Here is an 18,322-nt window from a genome sequence, read left to right as displayed (position 1 = left end):
ATAATACTAATAAAAAAACAACAACACGGCAAGTCACAATTGTGAGTTGGTAAAGTTATTTTTACGAGTTAAGGCACAATTATGAGATATAAACTGAGTATTTGCAGCAGTCAACCGACACTAACCATTCTAAATTACACTTTGAATAATAATTTTATCAAAACACATATTTTGGCTGTTTTTTCTTCTACCAGTTCTTAGAAATAAACACATGGTACACAGTGTAGAAAATAGTAGAAGTACATAAATAAGTAACTTCACTGTAACCTCATAGCTTGACTGTTGTAAATATCTGTATTATTTTTGTAAATATCTGTATCATATTTGTATTATTTTTGTAAATATTTTGATCATATTTGTATTATTATTAGTATTACCCATCTTTATTTTTTACTGCATTAATGTGTGTGTTGTTTATCCTTATTTTTAACAGTCTTTTACTTGATTATACACTTATTTAACGTTTATTCTTTCTTTTGTCTTTGCTAAACGTTTTATTCTTTTATTTGTGATTTTCGATTCTGAAATCTTGATTGCAAAATGATTGTCACATTTTTGGATATTTTTTTGCAAATTTAAATTAGAAATAATGTCCTCATAATTATGACTTAATCCATCAAATAGCATTTACATATTAGATTGATTTATCTTAGGATAAAACACAAAAATACAAATAATCATAGATATCACAAGTCTTGTATAAATGGCTGAGAAATCTTTAAGAAGTCTACATAAACCATACTAACGACAATAGTCCTTTTTGTGTAGCACCACCAGCTTTCTGATTTAAACCCATTTTGAGGGGCTAGTGGAACAAAATGTTCAACTAAAATGACTTATATTACACATTACCTGTACAGAATACAATCAAGCAGTGTTGTTTTAGGATTCCTATTATTGATGACAATAAAATAAACAGATTTTACACAAACCAGCCCTTTACTAGTTATAAGCCAAAACATAAAAAAGATGCATTTTCTCGGTAAAATAATCTGTCAATATGTGATAGGAAGCAATGATATATTGGCTAGAACTCTGCAATGTTGCACAATGCATTAAAGCTGCCATATATTAACCTGGATACAAAGTGTAAAAAGTGATCTCTTTTCAAATGCAATCAAGTTTTAATTAAACGGTAAAAGTAAAGACAGGAAACACTGGTCTGTCTGTATCCCATTGTTCACGCATATTCCAACACACTCACAATTCAAATATTTGTCAAGGGAGCAGACAGGAACTGCACAAAGGATATAGGAAGATGTTATATATTACAGGCTTAGCCATAGGTTCATAAAGCACAATCGCTTTTATTAGTCAAAAAGCTTGTCTGTTAGAAGGCACGGTGAAAGATATTAACGGAACAACACATGAAGCCATAATGTAAAACAGAGGGAAATAAATCAACAGCAAAGATTTGATTGTCATCTTTTGAAGAAGAATAAATATACCACCACACTTTACTATCAAGTATTACAGAATTCTTGAAAAACATATGCAGTCTACTCTACTGGTATTATAAATTATAGTAAAATATCCTATATTTAAATGTTTGCATAATGCAAACATGAATTAACTTTATAGCACAAACTGCTTTTACAACAGCTTGAAGGAAATTTGCTCTAGTATTCAGTGCACAACAGCAATTTCAGTGGTGAGTTAAATGGAAAACAGAGGGGGAAAGAAAAGCAGTAGTTTCAATGCAAAGATAATTTAACGCCATTCACTGATAAAGTTATGGGCTTGTACATTGAAAGATCAGGGTTTACTTTTGCTGTATAGTTGCCTAAAATTTTTATTTTTTAAATAACTTTAAGCGAACATATGTTAAAGGTCCTATGTCATGCTAAATCAACTTCTTTGAGCTTTTAACCTTGTTACAATGTTAATTCTTCATCAAAAAACAATCCCGAAGTATTACTGGGCTTCCTTCCTGCATCTCTGAGCAATCCTCTCTAATCCTGCTCTGAGCTGCTGCTCCGCCCTCTTCTGAAATACGAGCGGAAAAACTTTAGTGATGTCACTTATGTTTGAACTGCCCCCAGGAAGTGCCTGCTGCCGGTGCAGTACCAAATGCAAGTACATCCAATTGCAGCCGCTGCTACAGTACAAGCAACACCCCCTACAAACAACGCCCACGCAAGCAATTTTTCAATGCGCTGATCCGTTCCATTTTTAGTATCCGTTATATTGCCTCAAATCACCTTTGACTTGATCTGACGTGTTTGTGATACAATGCGAATCATTGGACAAAACAAATGATTATCACCTTAATTTCACTTTTCCTGTAGTTAATAGAGATAAGGAGGAGAAGAACGTGACAGGAGACCGTGTTTGAAGCAGCTGAATTACTACGTTGCTCCTGCTGTGGTAAACACAGCCTGAAGCACTGAGACAGACTCACAATCACAATAGACGCTTAAATATCCATGTGTTTTACTGTAATGTGCAGTTTTTTTGGATAGCAAAAAGAAAATCGCTTTGGTGATCACTGATCTGCCTCGCAAGAGCGAGGCATGAAGTCTGCGTCTACAGACACGCCTACTCATTAATAGAAATAAGTAGGCCCCAAAAGTGCCTGTTTTTAGAACTGCTCATAAATTCACTTTTCAGAGGCTAAAACTCTGGAAAACAGGCATATTTGGGAAAATAAACTTAAAATACTATGTTTCTGGGGTTCTTAAAACAAATGGAGATGGGTGTAAAATAGCATAATACAGGACCTTTAAACAATAGAAGGAAATTAAGTAAATCCCCTAACCTAAATTTAAAAAATGAAATGTATTGGGTTTGTTTATGTAGCACTAATAACGACCTTCAAAGGGTTCCAGCAGGAACTAAAGGGGACAATGGCATATATTTTGGTATGAAGGTAATAAAGTTCCCAGTGTTACCTAATTTAGAAAGACAACCGCCTGTCAACACAAATAAAACAATCCAACTAGTGTGTGGAATCTAGAATAACACAGCAAACGTCAGCCTAACATATACATTCCCACGGCAAATAAAAACTCTTCATTGGCACCCGAAATATGCAAACATGTCTGCACGAACAAAGATGGAGTGCAGTGAACGGATTGCGTTGAAGACAATGGCACGTGTCTTTATTTAAAAAGAAAAAAAACATTCCCGTTTGGTTTGTGGATTTGAATCTCAGTCTTTTAGTAGGATGGAGGCTGATACTCTCCGGGCTGCTCTTGGCTGTTGGAGAAGGGCGATTGCTGGTAGCCTGTGGGGGCATCAGAGGGGTACGGTGCAGGCGGGTACGGAGTGCTGAAGTCGTTGGCAGGGTCTGCGTACCCCTGGTCAAAGTCAGTCACTCCTTGACGATACCTTCCATAGGCAAAGTGGCACAAAAGACCCTGAGGACAGAAGATGAAGAGTCAAATAGAAAATGGACTCTGTACTGGGACATAGGACTGGATTTGCTGTCTCCTATCTATCAAAATAAACATTGTAAGTCTCTTGTTGTTCTTTGAGGGGAGAATTTCAATTACCCATATTCAATTACAATTAAATTAGGATTACAGTGACCCGCATTATTTTTGTCCTCAGAAAGTCAATTACAATACTATATTTAAAAAAATGTTTAAATGGTAAAATGTGGCAAAGCTTGATATGAAACATATTTTAATAATTGTTAACATATATGTAGCAACGTAACATGGTTCCCCAGTTTTGAATGAAATTATAATTGACATTTTTTTATAGACTTTTTATGGCAATTGCAATTAGAAAGTCAATTATCTAAATTCAATTACAATTTAATTACGATTATGACTGCAACAAATATTTTAAATTCCAATTCCATATATGATTACACCATAATTGTAACTAATTATCAATTACGCGATTACAATCAACCCCAACCCTGATGAAAGGCTTACCCAAGTGAAGATGGAGAAAAAGGAGAAGGCTATGACGGCCCTGGCCGCGTCAGCAGAATGTACATCTTGGCTGAGAGACCACTGGTTGGTGAGGACACAGAAACAGATGAACCACAGGAAGGTCCAAACCGCTGTTTGATTGTCAAAAGAGAGAGCAAAAGATTTAAAGGGCTAGGCAGCCTTTTTCTCTCTCCAAAGGGCATTTAATACACAAGGAAAAGGCTATGTGCAAACTCAGGGCAACATACAGCGCAATTTAATGTCAAGCAGGACGCACTCGTAAAATAATAAATAAATAACGGAATAAATAAAATATGACTTTAAATGTATGTCTTTGTTTTACTGCAAATAAGTATTTATACATTATTAAGTTGTTGAAATGTATTAAACCTGTTCACCGGTGATATCTCTCACAGTGTTGCATCTTAGATCAATGCTGCTTAATTCTCTTCCAATTCATCCGCAGTGACTTTTCAGGTTTTTTTCCACAAATTATTCTAGTGTAAATTACAAGCTGTCAAATAACACACATAGAAAACATGTAAAAACCCATCTTATCCATAACTTCTAGTTCCAATCACCAGTTAAAATGGTCACCACTTCAGCTAACACACCGCTGCAGCGTTCCGGTGTTACGTTCTGGCAACACAATTAACCTAGTTCATGTTAGGTTAACGAATAAACATTAACTAAAGACATTGTAGTTAATTTGATCAATTTCTCAATTAATTAATAATTGACACTTTTATTGTAAATCATTATTGAATGGTGTATTTATTTATTCAATTGTGGCACTCCTCGTCCTCCATACCAAGAGACATCTTATGAGGTTTTAATGTCATAAAATAATGTTCCACCACTAATCAATAAATTCAGGACCAAAAGCAGCGTTAGAATGTTGAAGCCTAGTCTGTGCATGGCTGGGAACCAGAAGCACCCACTGCTTTGTTATTGTTAAAACCAGAGTTGCAGCACTCCTGAATGAGCTGTAACTTGTTGTTTTTTTGAAGTCATGTGAGCAGACAACTACAATAGTTACGTTTAATGGAAATAAAAGAATGGACGAGCTTCGTCTTTCCAAGCCATTAAGCTTTGGATAATAGATTTTTTTTAAATAATGTATTGCACTGTTTTTATTGTTCTGTTTTTATTGTAAAGTGTCCTTGGGTGGCCAGAAAGGCACTTTTAAATAAATTACTTATTATTATGATATAGTTTTAAGCAGGTTTAGAGCTCTTTCAAAGATCGACTTACTCTGACTTCTCAGAGTACAATCTGAATCATCTTTCTTTGATTTAGATTTTGTGACTAAAGGTGTTCATACAAAAATCATCCTCTCCTTAACATAAAAAAAAATAATAATAATGATAAATTATTTAGACTCTTCAATAAGATCAAACCACCAGTCTCTTTTCTCTGAAAATCACATACTAATAACATCTACAGCTTCTACATGACCAACATGGCTAATTTTTTTTCCAGATTGAAGTAAGACCCTTAAGGGTTACAGGCAATGTGAAATTTTGGAAATATGTGTTACTGAGTGACAATAAATCATTTTTAAATACAGCAATCTGTAGCCCGCCTAATAAAAAACAAAAAAAAATAAACAGAGGCTTACATCAAATATAAAGCCAATTCTCCATAGGGAAGGCTACAAAGACAGAAATAATTGAACTAATGTATGAACATCAACTGAATCAAGTTTGGTGAGTTTATGGAGAGATATAGAATGTGTGATTTCATTCATTCTTCACAACATTTTAACCCGTGAGAGTCACAAAGAATGGAGCTGCCCCTGCGGGCGGGTCTGGTGGGGTTGTAGAGGTAAACTTTAAGTGCTTATTTTCTTTAACAAATCACTAATAAAATGTTAAAAGCAAGCTGGTGTGAACAAACGTATGTAATGGTGTTTATAACTCAATGCAACAACTTTTAAAATCTAGTGGTTTTAAGTGAAACAATAGCTCCTCTTGGTAGGTTTTATACCCTCTTATCCAGGGCATCTCATATGACTGTTTATGGTGATGCTTTCAATAACTCTGACATCAAGTCATAAACATTAGAAACAACAGTCACTGTATAAGTAGTGATTCCATAACATTCTATTCTGCATGAACTGAAGTCAACAGGGGAGTGTATTGTCATTAATAATTTTCCCTTTTTTTTTAACCTCAAACACTGGCCATCACTGTATTTATAATGAGTTTAAACCACATGGACTCTCACCTGAAAACACCAAATCTCCAATGACAATGTACTTCCTGTCTTTGGCATTGCTGATTTGTGGAAAGTAGGCATCCAGTATGATGAAGGCAACACAAGCCATGAAGGCCAGGACTCCTATTCCGACGGCGTAGCCACACGCTTGGTCATTGCCATTGAACACGCACTTATTCGTTGGCTCTTTCTGTGTGTTGATGTAACCCTCTGCTGTGACGGATGCAAAAACGACAATGGAAAACAACTGAAAAACAGAAAAATGCAGAAATTCATTAATGATAATGAGTTTAGACTGAACACAACACGGCCCGCCAGGTACCGTCGGGTTCAGGCAAAGGTTTTCAGCTCTAGTTGACACAATATAAGTTTTTTAATTGTAATGTTTTATGTTGTAAAATATGCAATTATCTGATTTCTTAATCAGAAAATTAAAGCTACTGTGAAGTTGCTGTTGCACTTTTGCTTAAACCTTGAAATTGTTGAATGACAGAGTCTCATTTACTTTTTATTTTGGGATTGTTCTAAGTATTTTAACTCTTAAGGAAAATCACAGCAATGAAGTTGCACTTTTGACAATATATCTGATGTCTGCAATCATTTTTAAGTGCATTGAAAAATGTTTTCTTTCATTTTTCTTTTTTAGGCAAAATCGCTCAGCCCTATAACCAATGGGGAAACTTGTCTGTCACCAAGTTGCACGGTTTGCACATACAGTCCAAAACATGACCTTAAAAGTACATACAAATAAATAAATAAATAAATAAAATAAAAATGCCATTGACACGATTTAGAGCTTCCACAGAACAAACGTAGCAAAAATTCACAGATGTTCACTAAAATAACAAACTGCTGCCAGAATGAAATATCTTGTTAGCCGTTCAGTTGAACATTTAGGCAAAATCCTCATGTATTTTTTAATCTATTTGATTCATTTTTATTTCGAACACGGACATGAACAATGTACTGTATATACCATAAAAATTCAATCAAATTAAAAAAAAAAAAAGCACACAAGAAAAATTAAATGATTAGCAAATCATATTGCAAGTGATTTCCTAACTAAGTACATTGGGAAAGGCCTTCTAGGATGTGCACAAATAAGGACTTCATTGGCTTGTTTCAAAAAAAAAAAAAAAAAAAAAAGACTTTTTTAGGATGAATGAGCTGAGCAAGGCTTTATCATTGACAGTACAATCAAAATAATTCCCATTAAGACTCCACACTTTGTGAAAAAAGATAATTGGAACTCATTATAGTGGCCATGTTAAAGCTACAGGTTAGCAATAGCAAATACAACGCAGTTGTAAAACTGATAGAAAAATAAACCATAATAACCATAAACATCTTTCCATTCACTTTACAGTCAACAGAAGCTGAAACTGACAGGCTTTGCGCATGTGTTGCCTATTTAAAAAAAAATTTAAAAGTTGATTTAATGAATTATTTAAAGGTAAAAACTGTAGTCATGTGACTGCACACTACGTGCGTGCTAAATACACTTAGCGTGAGTCAACTGTTGCTGCCACATTCTTTAATTACACTTCTCAGAGTCTTTAATAAAGGTTTAATCAAATGAGCTTTTTATATCGTGTGTTGGCAACATATTTCCACATTGATACCTGTTAATATAGGGAAAGTCTGAGTGTAAACAGCTAACATCTGGTAACGTGTAACCGTAGTCTGACAGCTGGCTAACTTCCGTGCTAGCATAAGTGCGCTGCAGACAGTCACTCACCCAGCTCAGGAGGCGAAGGATAGTCTGAGGCTGCTTCACAAAACTCAAAATATCAAAGGCCCCACCGGCCAGAGAGGCCCCGTAGGCACCGCTCTGCATTTTCACACTTAATGGTGCCTGTCAATCTGTTTGAGGACAAGACGGAAACTCTTTCTGTCACCAGCTTGGATTTGACCCGCAAACTTCCTGCAAACTTTACAAAAGCCGCCCCTTCAGCGGTGCGTTCAAAGACGGCTGGGAAAACACCTGCGACACACGCACTGTAGCAAGCAAGGCTGCGTCCAAATAGTCCCTCCTATATCCTTTCCTATCCACTCTTCTTTAACCCCCCGAAATGTTTAAGTGTTGGCCATGATAAAAGAAAGATCGAATTTTCTTTAAACTGAGGAAAGGAGACGCGGCTTCCTGCGGCTCTGGAGCCTAACGTGGCTCTTTGACTGTTATGCAATGGCTCCCTATAACTTAAAAAAAAACCAAAAAAAACAATTGAAAGCAGTAATTAATGAATGAATGCTTCACCAAATAATAGAATGAAAGTGTCTAGAGATATCTTAAACGTAGCCATAACCCCGCTAATGTGGGTTCGAATCCCACTTTTGACATATACATCTATTCATTTTAACACATTTAACACGGCAAATTCCACCTTTAAAAATACATATCTGACAAAAATAAACATTTTAGGGTATTTCCTGGGTTAGGGTTAGGAATAGAGTTATGGTTAGGGATAGGGCTCAAATAAAAGGGTTAGCTGGTTAGCTACAAATAAATATGAGCTAAATTGAACTTTAAGTCACGTGATCCACCTATCACGTAAACTTACAAAGGAAGGATTGTGTGTATTCCTTAATTAAATATAACGGCCATTTTCTGAGAACAAAATTAACAAGTCATCCATCAGGTCACAAAGTAGCACATTTTTATTTTTATTTTAAAATGTATTTACAGTCCTAACTGTGTAATGAATTCGTTTTAAAAGTTGTATTGTCTTTGTGATTTTTGCTGAAATGTCATTAAACCAACCATGAGTGTTTTTTTAAAAGCTGTGAAACCTTATTTATTTATTGATTTATTGCAATAAAATCCATAGAACCGCAACAGTAAATAAATAAAAAATTCATTAAATGAGAAAATCTATCTTGAAAATAAAAACGTGGAATGCAACAGCAGGTGGCGGTAATTAAATTAATTGAATGCATCGAAGAAGAGCAACAACTACGTCACATTTCATTGACCAATCATCGCAGAGCGCCAAGGTCTTTACGTAGCGTCAAAAAATGGCGGCAGGGATGGACGCAGAGATCACTTTTAAAAAGGTAAGAACATGAATGTCGCTTATATCTATGGAGGTTTCTAATTTTCCTCCCCTGAGGACAAGTAGAGGTATTAATTCACTTTTCTGCTTAAACTTTAGTGACCACAGTCACCCTCTAAACAACGAATTTCAGGTTTTCTCATCGACAGAAGGCTCATAATAAGCCGATATGATAGAAAATTGTAATATTTTAAAATTAGCCTCATTATTTTATGTTAACACCGAGTTACAGCCTCATTTGTACGAACAGTGTTTCTTTATTAAGCCTGAAAATCTTTTGTGCAAATACATCTTTGTGAACAAAACATTTACTACCATAATGTGAGCTCAGCATTATTACTTTCCAGAATTATCATGACATAACTCATTCTAGTAGTGTCAGTATGTAATATAAAGTATATTATTTATATCCTGGTTATATGGATATTGGAAAAGAAGCATATGTATTTGTTGCAATAAAACTAAAAAGGAAAGTCTAAATATTTTTCATACATTAGTTTTCTAGTATTAATGAACCTCAGGAGATCAGTATTTATTTATTTTAGTTTTTCTACCTTTGTACTGTTCTTTATGCACCTCGAAACAAACTCCTTAAAATTGAAGTGCACAATATGTATGGGCATTGCATTAATTTATAGATGAGTCCAGTATATCTACAAAGGTAGAAAATATTTAATCGCTGTTGTCTGGAACTGAACAATGGCAGATATTGCTTTATAATCGGGTTGGTGAAAAAAAAAAAAAAAAAAAAATTCTAAAAGCATCCATATTGATTTTTTTTAATAATAAATATATATATATATATATAGATGTTTTTTTAAAAGTTGTTGGCACATGGCATGTTAAAGCCAATGTTTTGAGTGTAAAATATGCCAATAAATATATTTCATACATAATGTTCTTATGAAGGTGTACACATTTCAGATTAGTTGTTTCTTAAGTCATATATATATATATATACACTGTGTGTATATATATATATATGTATATATATAGCAATAATCGCATTATACTTTAATATCGGGGTATATCGTATCGTATCCTGACCTATGTATCGGGATGCAAAAATAAATGTCAATATTTAATAAATCAGTTAAACTAAAAAAACAAGCAAGCGCAAATGTTTGTCGATAGTAATATATATATATATATATATATATATATATATATATATATATTTCTTTTTTTTTTTTTTCAAATTATTTAAAAAGTCCCACCAGAAGCAAAAATAATCCTGTAATTAACTCTGATTTATTTGGTTTGATGTTATCTTTGATTCACTTCTACACAGAATGAATTTATTGTCATTTAGTTCTTCCTGCTCAGGCTGTCATGCTCAGTTGTTTATCATTTGTTTGCCAGATATTGTTGTTTAAATAATCATATTAATAAAGTTTCTTGAAATAATTGCACAAAATGTGTTTTTGCTATCCTAATTAAAATTACCCACGGCCCCGTATGTTTGGCAGTGCCAAACATACGTTACTATATCACCAAAACAAAAACTAACATTAACACTAACATTAATGCTATTTTAGTTCCTTTCATTTTATTGTTCAAAATGGCAATAAATAGACCGCAAGATACCTTTTTTCATGTTTTTGTTTCAGGAAACTGTAGGCAAACTGCTCTCCAGTTTTTTCAAAGAGGATAAAACCAAACGTAAGTCCTATTCCCATATATATATATATAACAATGTCCAACAAATCTTGCTGCATTTCTCAAACACAAAGTGTTCTCTGTCTAACAGTTGGTGGTGATGCTGTGCTGCTCATGGCAGAGATGCTCAAAGTGTTTGTCCAAGGTAACCTGTTTGTTGCTGGCTTTTTGTAGTTGTTGTTTTTGGATCAAAGATTGTTGTTTTGTGTGATGATGAATCTGATCACCCTCTGACCCTGTCTGTTGTCTCTCTGTCAGAGGCTGCGATGCGAACGCTAAAACAAGCTGAATCTGAAGACTGTGACCAAGTAGATATCGAACATTTTGAGAAGATTCTACCTCAGCTGGTGTGTAGCTGAACAGACTACTGCAAATTAGCTTTTTAATATATACGTAGGGCCCTATAATTTCTATGTTAACGAAATCGTGGAATCGACCAATTAAAATGGAATCCTCTGTTGAACGTAGAAATGGGCAGAATGTGGATGAAATGCCATCACCTTAAGGCAAAGAAAACATTTTTTTTAATGGGGAAATGTTTCCGGGGACCGCTCATTAGGTGCATCGGATGCATTTTTGCATCCATTTGTTTTTGTTCAATCATTTTACGATCTGCAATGATGTCATCAGGATCATTGAAATTAGGTTAATTTAAATTAAGTTGATAGAAACTTAATCAATAAACCTCCTCAGATTCCTGAGGGGAAATTGGGTGACACTAATGCTGCTCTTACGTCTTCATATGACATTAATAATTACGTCAGTACGACTTTGGGCTGGGCGATTTTGCCTAAAAAATTTTGATCATATATATTGTCAAAAGTGCAACTTTATTGCTGTGATTGTGAAAAATAATTTTTTTTTAAAAACTCGAATTTGAAAACAAAAATCGTTTTTATCTACAAATTCGATTAAATCGATTTTTTTTGCCCAGCGCAATACAACTTATATCTACCTTTTAATTGTAGTTTACTCATTATTTTAAATTACATTTTTATTTTTGACATACAGTTTTATTTAATTATGGATTTATTTGTATTAGTAAATATTGTTTCTTCACAGGAGGTAAAAACTAATGTTTTCTGAAGAATTTGATTAATATTTAAAAAAAAAAAAAAAGCAAAATGGAATTTTAGAAAATTAATGTGGAAAACGTGGAATTTGAAAGGGAGATATGTATCCTATTTATTTTTGCCTCTATTCATCAATGTGCTATATAACTATCAGCTTTTTTAGTTGGTGGAATTAAGTTGTATTTCTTTTCTATTGCAGCTCCTTGACTTCTAGGGCCACAAGATGGCGCCACAATGCTGCTCTGATGTCAACTCATACTGGCTTGGCCTGATTTTTTTTTTTTTTTTTTTCTTTCTTTTTTAAATTAACAATATTATTAATATAAATAAAACAATATCTCACTTATTCATACTCAATTGAAGATTTTCACTTTGTTTACATTTTTGGATTTGCATTAAAAATAATCTCCAGTGCTGTCTGTCCGCACACCACCATATAATGGCCACCTGTGCTCCTCCGTGCAACAACAGGTGCTTCCAGTATGCTCCGTTGCGCCCCTCATCAAAGCCTCCAGGAGCAGTTGGAAGCAATTAGAGTAATAAGGGCAGCAGCCAGTCCCTTAGATGATGACAAGTGCCAGGAAAAAAGGAGTACCCCCTCCGGCCACTTTGAAGTTCCCTTTTGCTGTCCTGTGATGTTTGGTTAGAGGTGGGGGGAAGGGCAAAGGGAACCTCTTGCACAGGGGGAAAGTTGAATGGGAGTATGTGTGTGTGTTCTAGCCAAACATGGCCAGAAGACCACACGTGTAGATATTCTATTTGAAGGAAAACATAACAAAACACATCGGAACAAGGTCCAAGAAGAGCAGGGTGTAATTCTGAAGGCAAATAAACAAAGGAGGCGAGTAGCAAGAGGTACTTTCTCATCTTTCATCACATCAGAGGGGGGAGTCAGGCCTACAGGGAAGAGGGTAATATGGGTTTTTCTAACCTGAGTGCCTCTGATGGTTTTCCGCCAGCACTGCTTATGACCAGTTTGTCTTAACTGGGAGTCAGCTCAGATACACAACACCTCACACTATTTATTTGTGCTGCTCTCAGGTGACTCACTGTGCTTACAAGCGCTGCCCTCTTACAGCTGGAAGCAACTTAGGTGAAAGGATTACAAGGGTGGACCTGGGCTCTGATTTGGCACCTTTGTAAGTTTCCAGTGCTGCCATTAAAATAATAAGTGTTTGGATTGTCATGTTTAGTTTATTAAAGGTCCTGTATTATGCTATTTTTCACCCATCTCTATTTACTCTAAGAACCCCAACAACATAGTATTTGAGGATTATTTTCCCAAACTTGCCTGTTTTTCAGAGTTCTGAGCAGTTCTAAAAACACTCACTGGCTGCTAAGTCACCTTCTTCTCCTCCTCAACTCTATCAACTACAGAAAAAAGTGCATTTAAGGTGAAATCATTTGTTTTGTCCAACCGCTGCATCGTATTGTGTCACAAACACGTCAGATCAAGTCTAAGGTGATACGAGGCGGTATAACGGACACTAAAAATGGAACGGCTCAGCGCATTGAAAAATTACTTGTGTGGTTTGTAGGGGGCATTGCTTGTCCTGTACTCACGGCTGCAGTTGGATATACTTGCATTTGGTACTTACACCGGCAGCAGGCACTTCCTGAAGGGGGTGGATCAGACTTTAGTGATGTCACTAAAGTTCTGCTTGTTTTTCAGAAGAGGGCAGAGCAGCAGCTCAGAGCAGGATTAGTGAGGATTGCTCAGAGATGCAGGAAGGAAGCCCAATAATACTTTAGGGGTGCTTTTGATAAAGAATTAACATTGTAACAAGGTTAAAAGCTCAAAAAATTTGATTTAGCATGACATAGGACCTTTAAGGCAAGGAAGGCTACTGGGACAATAAACATTTTTTTTTTAAATGATATAGGCCTTAATCTGTTTTTTGGGGGGATGCCTTTTAGAAATCATGTCATGTATAATCCACAATAATAACAAACTTGTTATACAAGTTTTCTCTCATCTCTGAGACTTTTTCCACTCTTAAACAACAAAAATCTATTTAAATGTGTTTATTAGCAGTGTAATAAACCACTATTGCACAATCTGTCTCTTGTGTTTTTGTGGAATAAACAGCATCTAAATGCTGGATTGATATGAAACATGTGAACACTGACACAAAAATTACAAAGAAGAAAAAAGGAGACAATTTTTCTAGACTGTCCTTAGGCAATGATTTTCATTGTTGGCATAAACTTCTATAAGTCATCTTATTTTAGTGCAAACATTTACGAACTATACAAATACAGAGCAATAAGTATGTACAATTTATATTGATGGGGTAAGGTTTTTAATATCTTAGAGTGCAACTAAACAGCCACCTTTTAGGACAAGTAAGGAACTTGTGGGGTTTCTTATCATGGTTAGTTTGGTTGTTTTTTAAAATACAATTTTTATCACCCTGTGACCCTGAAAAGGAGCAGGTGGGTTGGAAAATTGATGGATGGACAATTTCTCTCATTCATCAACCTTTCTTCTGCAAACTTTTCTTCTTAAGCCTAAATTAAAGTCCTCAACACAAAAAGCAGTGTTTCGGTTTTTCTTCCTTGTTATTTTGTATTTTTTTGGAATAATTGTATGGTTTGTTGTCATTTTGTATATTTCTCAATTGTTATTTTGTTGATATTAATTTTATGTATTTTTTTGTCATTTCATACATTTTTCTGTAATTTTTTTTTTTTTTTGTATGTAATGTTCTCATTTGTCTGACTCTGCTTAAGTTTAAGACTTCAAATAACCTACACTATTATTGTGTGCTATAATACTGTATATATAGCTTAAGAAACTGCACTCTTCTAAGTTAAATCGCACCGTCCTGCAGTTGGAGTCTGCATGCATGTGCTTGGATGATTGTTGTGCTTGGTCTGGGGCTGTGATGCATTAGTGCTGAGGAGACCTGAGGCCCTTGTGGCCCCCTCATGGGCATGGAATTGCCTAACTATGGAGGAATGCTGCAGGGGATGCAAATTGATCACATTCCTCTCAGATGCCCCATGTGGTCAGACTCTGCAAGAAAATATCTTGGGTTGAAAATAAGACATTTACTTGTTGTTGTGCATGACTGTGTTTTGGTGGGAATTATGCCTGTATGTGTGAAGAGAAGGCAGTTCGGGACTGGAGTGACATGCAGGATTCTGGGAGGCCCCGAGCCCCGCTAAAGGGCCTGAGGTCTTTCAGCTAAGCTTTGTTAAGGAGCCACGAGGCCATGCTGGGGTTGATTAGAACATACCTGGCAGATTGAGCCACTTGGGTGCTCACATGGGATCACTCCTAAATGGATGTGGCGCTTGGTTGTTAGTCGGAGGCTGGAGATGGTCTGCTGCTGTGCTCTGGGTATTGGCTGGGACCTCGGTATCCACAGGCGGCGAAAAAGATTCTTCCGGAACCAGTGAGGTGGATGATAAGGTCGTTGACCTTGGCACGCAGCTAAGGAGTTAAAAAAAAAAGGGGAGAAAAAGATGTTTAATCAGATCTGCAGCTGGTTTTTGTCTTGACTCTGCACCTTTACCAAAACTACATTATCATTCTTTCACAATAAAGTTCCCCCTACTGTAGCTCCCTCCCTGTGTGGCGGCCTGCATGGCCCGGAGAAAGGTGCTATCAGCAGAATTAGCCACTTACATAACTCAACATCTCTTTGAAGCAAGGTTTTTAATTTAGAAATTGGGGGCACCCAAACATAAAGTTGCAATTTGGCAAGGGTAATGTCAAAATACTGTAAGTGTGTGGGAGGTAAAGAAGTCATCAACAGAACTGCTTAAGACCAGGGGCCAGCTAAGCAATCTATATTTAGGTTTCATCAAAAAGGAGCGTTATAAATATCTCAGTACAAACCCCCACATGATCTGTCACTTAGAGAAACTGTGAACCTTGAGATCAGACACCTGAAGCCAAGTAATGAACAAAATCATTAGGTGGTAAAGAACTTTTTTAAACCTTGAATTCAAAAGATTTGTAAAATCAACCATTACTGCATTAGCCCTGCGATGGATTGGTGCCCTGTCCATGGTGTACCCCCGCCTGATGCCCATTAAGAGCTGGAGATAGGCACCAGCAGAGCCCCACGACCTTCAAAAAAGGGGAGCAAGCGGGGCAAAAAATTGCTGCCAGATTTTTATGATTATGTGATACCATGTTTCAGATCACGTCATCAGGATAGTGTTAAAAAGTTAAAGTAATAAACAGTTTGGGATTTTCTTCATAAAAAGAAATCTCAAGTATAAAGAAGCCAGTGTAAACAAGAGCTGCAGATGCAAGACCAGTTTGAAATCGGGTCAACAAGCACCTAAATTTCCCTTCACAAGAACCGAGGTCAGCGTGTTGACTGTCCTCACAGTAGTCGGAGGCACCGGAACTATAAATTAGCCGTGGTGAGTCAACAGGACAGCTTTCATGTAGACAAGGGTTCATGTCAGATTGTTGGAGAGGTCAGGATGAAGAGGTCAGAGGTCAGGATCCTGTGTTGGTCCTTGTCTTTAACAGCTTCCTGTCTGCTCTGTTGTGCAAACCTGGGCCCTAATCCCATGTGATCCCATGTTCAAAGTGAAGTGATATACCCTCACTCTCAGGCACAGGTAAGATCTCAACATTTCACTTTAAGTTTGCCAACACGCTGCCACAAATCTTTCCTGTTCAAAAAAGGTGTGAAACCAATATTTTAAGATACTAGTATCTAAATCTATCTGAGAGTTTTTATTAATACTGCACACATAGATAGGGTTTGGTGGTATAGCACAAATGTATATAATTATAACTACATTGATGTAATTTCCAAAAGATCACATCTTACACAGAAAGGTGAACTACATCCAGGACAGGTTGCCAATCCATCACAAGACACAAGCAGACAATAACATACATACATTCACTCTAAAGTCAATTTACAGAATCCATTAAATGTTTCCATGCTTTTAGTCTATGGGAGAAAATCAGAGTGACACACATGATCAGGAAGAACGAATGCTTCTTGGAGAGACACACCAAGGACTCCATCAAAACCAACAAATACTGAGGGAGAACCAGCATGTTATACAAAACCAGATGAGTGTCTCCTGCCTGTGAGTTAGAGGTGATATTCATTCCACTTGCACCACTCTTTACTTATTTGCGCACATGCTACATCTACGCAATATTAGAGTAAATTCATTCAAAACAACATACTCTTCCTTTTTTTTCTTCTTATTTTGTCTGCACATGCTGTCAAAGGTCAACACTACAAGAAGTGCAATCTTTTTTTTAGACAGCAATGCATTTTATCTATTTATTTTTTTGTTATTGCAATTAAATAAATTGCATTATTTTATTGCATAATTGTGACCATCACCAGCCCTCCCTAAGGAAGGGTAAGAAACACTTTATTAAAGGGAGAAAATAAAAACAGAGGGCAGTGTTACACCTAGGTGAGGGCTGCCCCGGACTTGAGGACACAGACAGAATAGCAGAAAGAGCGGGGGCAGGCGAGCCCAGGCAACCCCCCCCGGCCGAGCAGCCCCCCAGACGCCCCCAAGACACCAAGCCGAGAGGCAGCCACCGCCCCCCACATACATACCCGAGAAAGCACCCAGAAGCCGACGAGCCAGCACACTCTGCCACCGCCCCCAACCCCCAACCCCAAGGCCCCCCACCGACATCCATCAGATCTGCGCATCTTTAGCACACCACAATGCGCCCACAATCCATTTAGCGTGTTTCCCCCGGATGAATATGTAAAGTTGACAGATCTCATGAGGGGCGCTAAAAATGGGAGGAGGAAATGCAAATAAATTAATGCACTGAGCGCAATGCAATTCATCAAATCTGGAACTGTTTGCGGTGATTGTTATAGCACCGGAATATAGTACGACTGACAAGCAGGCGCAAACACACACGCAGAGATCAGCTGCCGTAAGTGTTTACAGAAAACACAGCGGAGATGGAAAAAAAAGACTCCTGTTAACCTTTCTAGTATAAGAAAATATTTTAAATAAAATAATGGGCAATATTAACAGCCACCGAATAATAAAATGCATAGTAAAGTGTGTGTGAGGGAGAGAAAAAGCTGGACACCCGAGGCGACGAGTGTGGAGTCTGGTGTGGCTGCGTTGTAGAGGGTGCTGTGCCCGGAGATCCGTTGATGTCGCTCCGGTCGCACCACTCCAGGGAGCTGCCGTGTCTTTCTCTCCGTGTTTTGATCGTAAAACTCCCGTGTCGCATTGATGGCAGGAGCGTCAGGTCAAAATCAGCTGATCAGCTCCATGGAGTGATGGCACAAGGTTCACAAATAAGGATGTGCGTGACAAGCACTGTTCAGACCTGCTGGATGATGCTCAGTAGATCATCTTCAATTGGTGCTGATTGACTGATTGACAGACTCTGTTCCTGCATTAACTCAGATCAATGGCATCAACAGATCAATAGGATGATTTCTGTCCAAGTGTGCCT

General features: G+C 36.8%; 2 protein-coding genes across 2 annotated transcripts; one reads left to right on the top strand and one right to left on the bottom strand.

The window, feature by feature from the left end:
• Window positions 1–3,079: 3,079 nt before the first annotated feature.
• Window positions 3,080–8,065, bottom strand: syngr2a (synaptogyrin 2a). Its single transcript, XM_028456048.1, has 4 exons — window positions 7,843–8,065; window positions 6,114–6,351; window positions 3,885–4,015; window positions 3,080–3,359 (listed from the first exon to the last, which is right to left on the bottom strand). The coding sequence occupies exons 1-4, from the start codon at window positions 7,939–7,941 to the stop codon at window positions 3,159–3,161; spliced, it is 669 nt and encodes a 222-aa protein (XP_028311849.1). The 5' UTR covers window positions 7,942–8,065; the 3' UTR covers window positions 3,080–3,158.
• Window positions 8,066–9,040: 975 nt separating this feature from the next.
• On the top strand, window positions 9,041–12,137 carry cenpx (centromere protein X). Its single transcript, XM_028455960.1, has 5 exons — window positions 9,041–9,158; window positions 10,768–10,819; window positions 10,908–10,961; window positions 11,075–11,163; window positions 12,089–12,137. Exons 1-5 carry the CDS (start codon window positions 9,120–9,122, stop codon window positions 12,101–12,103), a joined length of 249 nt encoding a protein of 82 aa, XP_028311761.1. The 5' UTR covers window positions 9,041–9,119; the 3' UTR covers window positions 12,104–12,137.
• Window positions 12,138–18,322: the final 6,185 nt, after the last annotated feature.

Source organism: Gouania willdenowi, chromosome 8, assembly GCF_900634775.1.
Source record: "Gouania willdenowi chromosome 8, fGouWil2.1, whole genome shotgun sequence".
NCBI classification, from domain to species: domain Eukaryota; kingdom Metazoa; phylum Chordata; class Actinopteri; order Blenniiformes; family Gobiesocidae; genus Gouania; species Gouania willdenowi.
The sequence above is the reverse complement of the archived record's forward strand: the minus strand, read 5'-3'. Positions and strand labels throughout refer to the sequence as shown.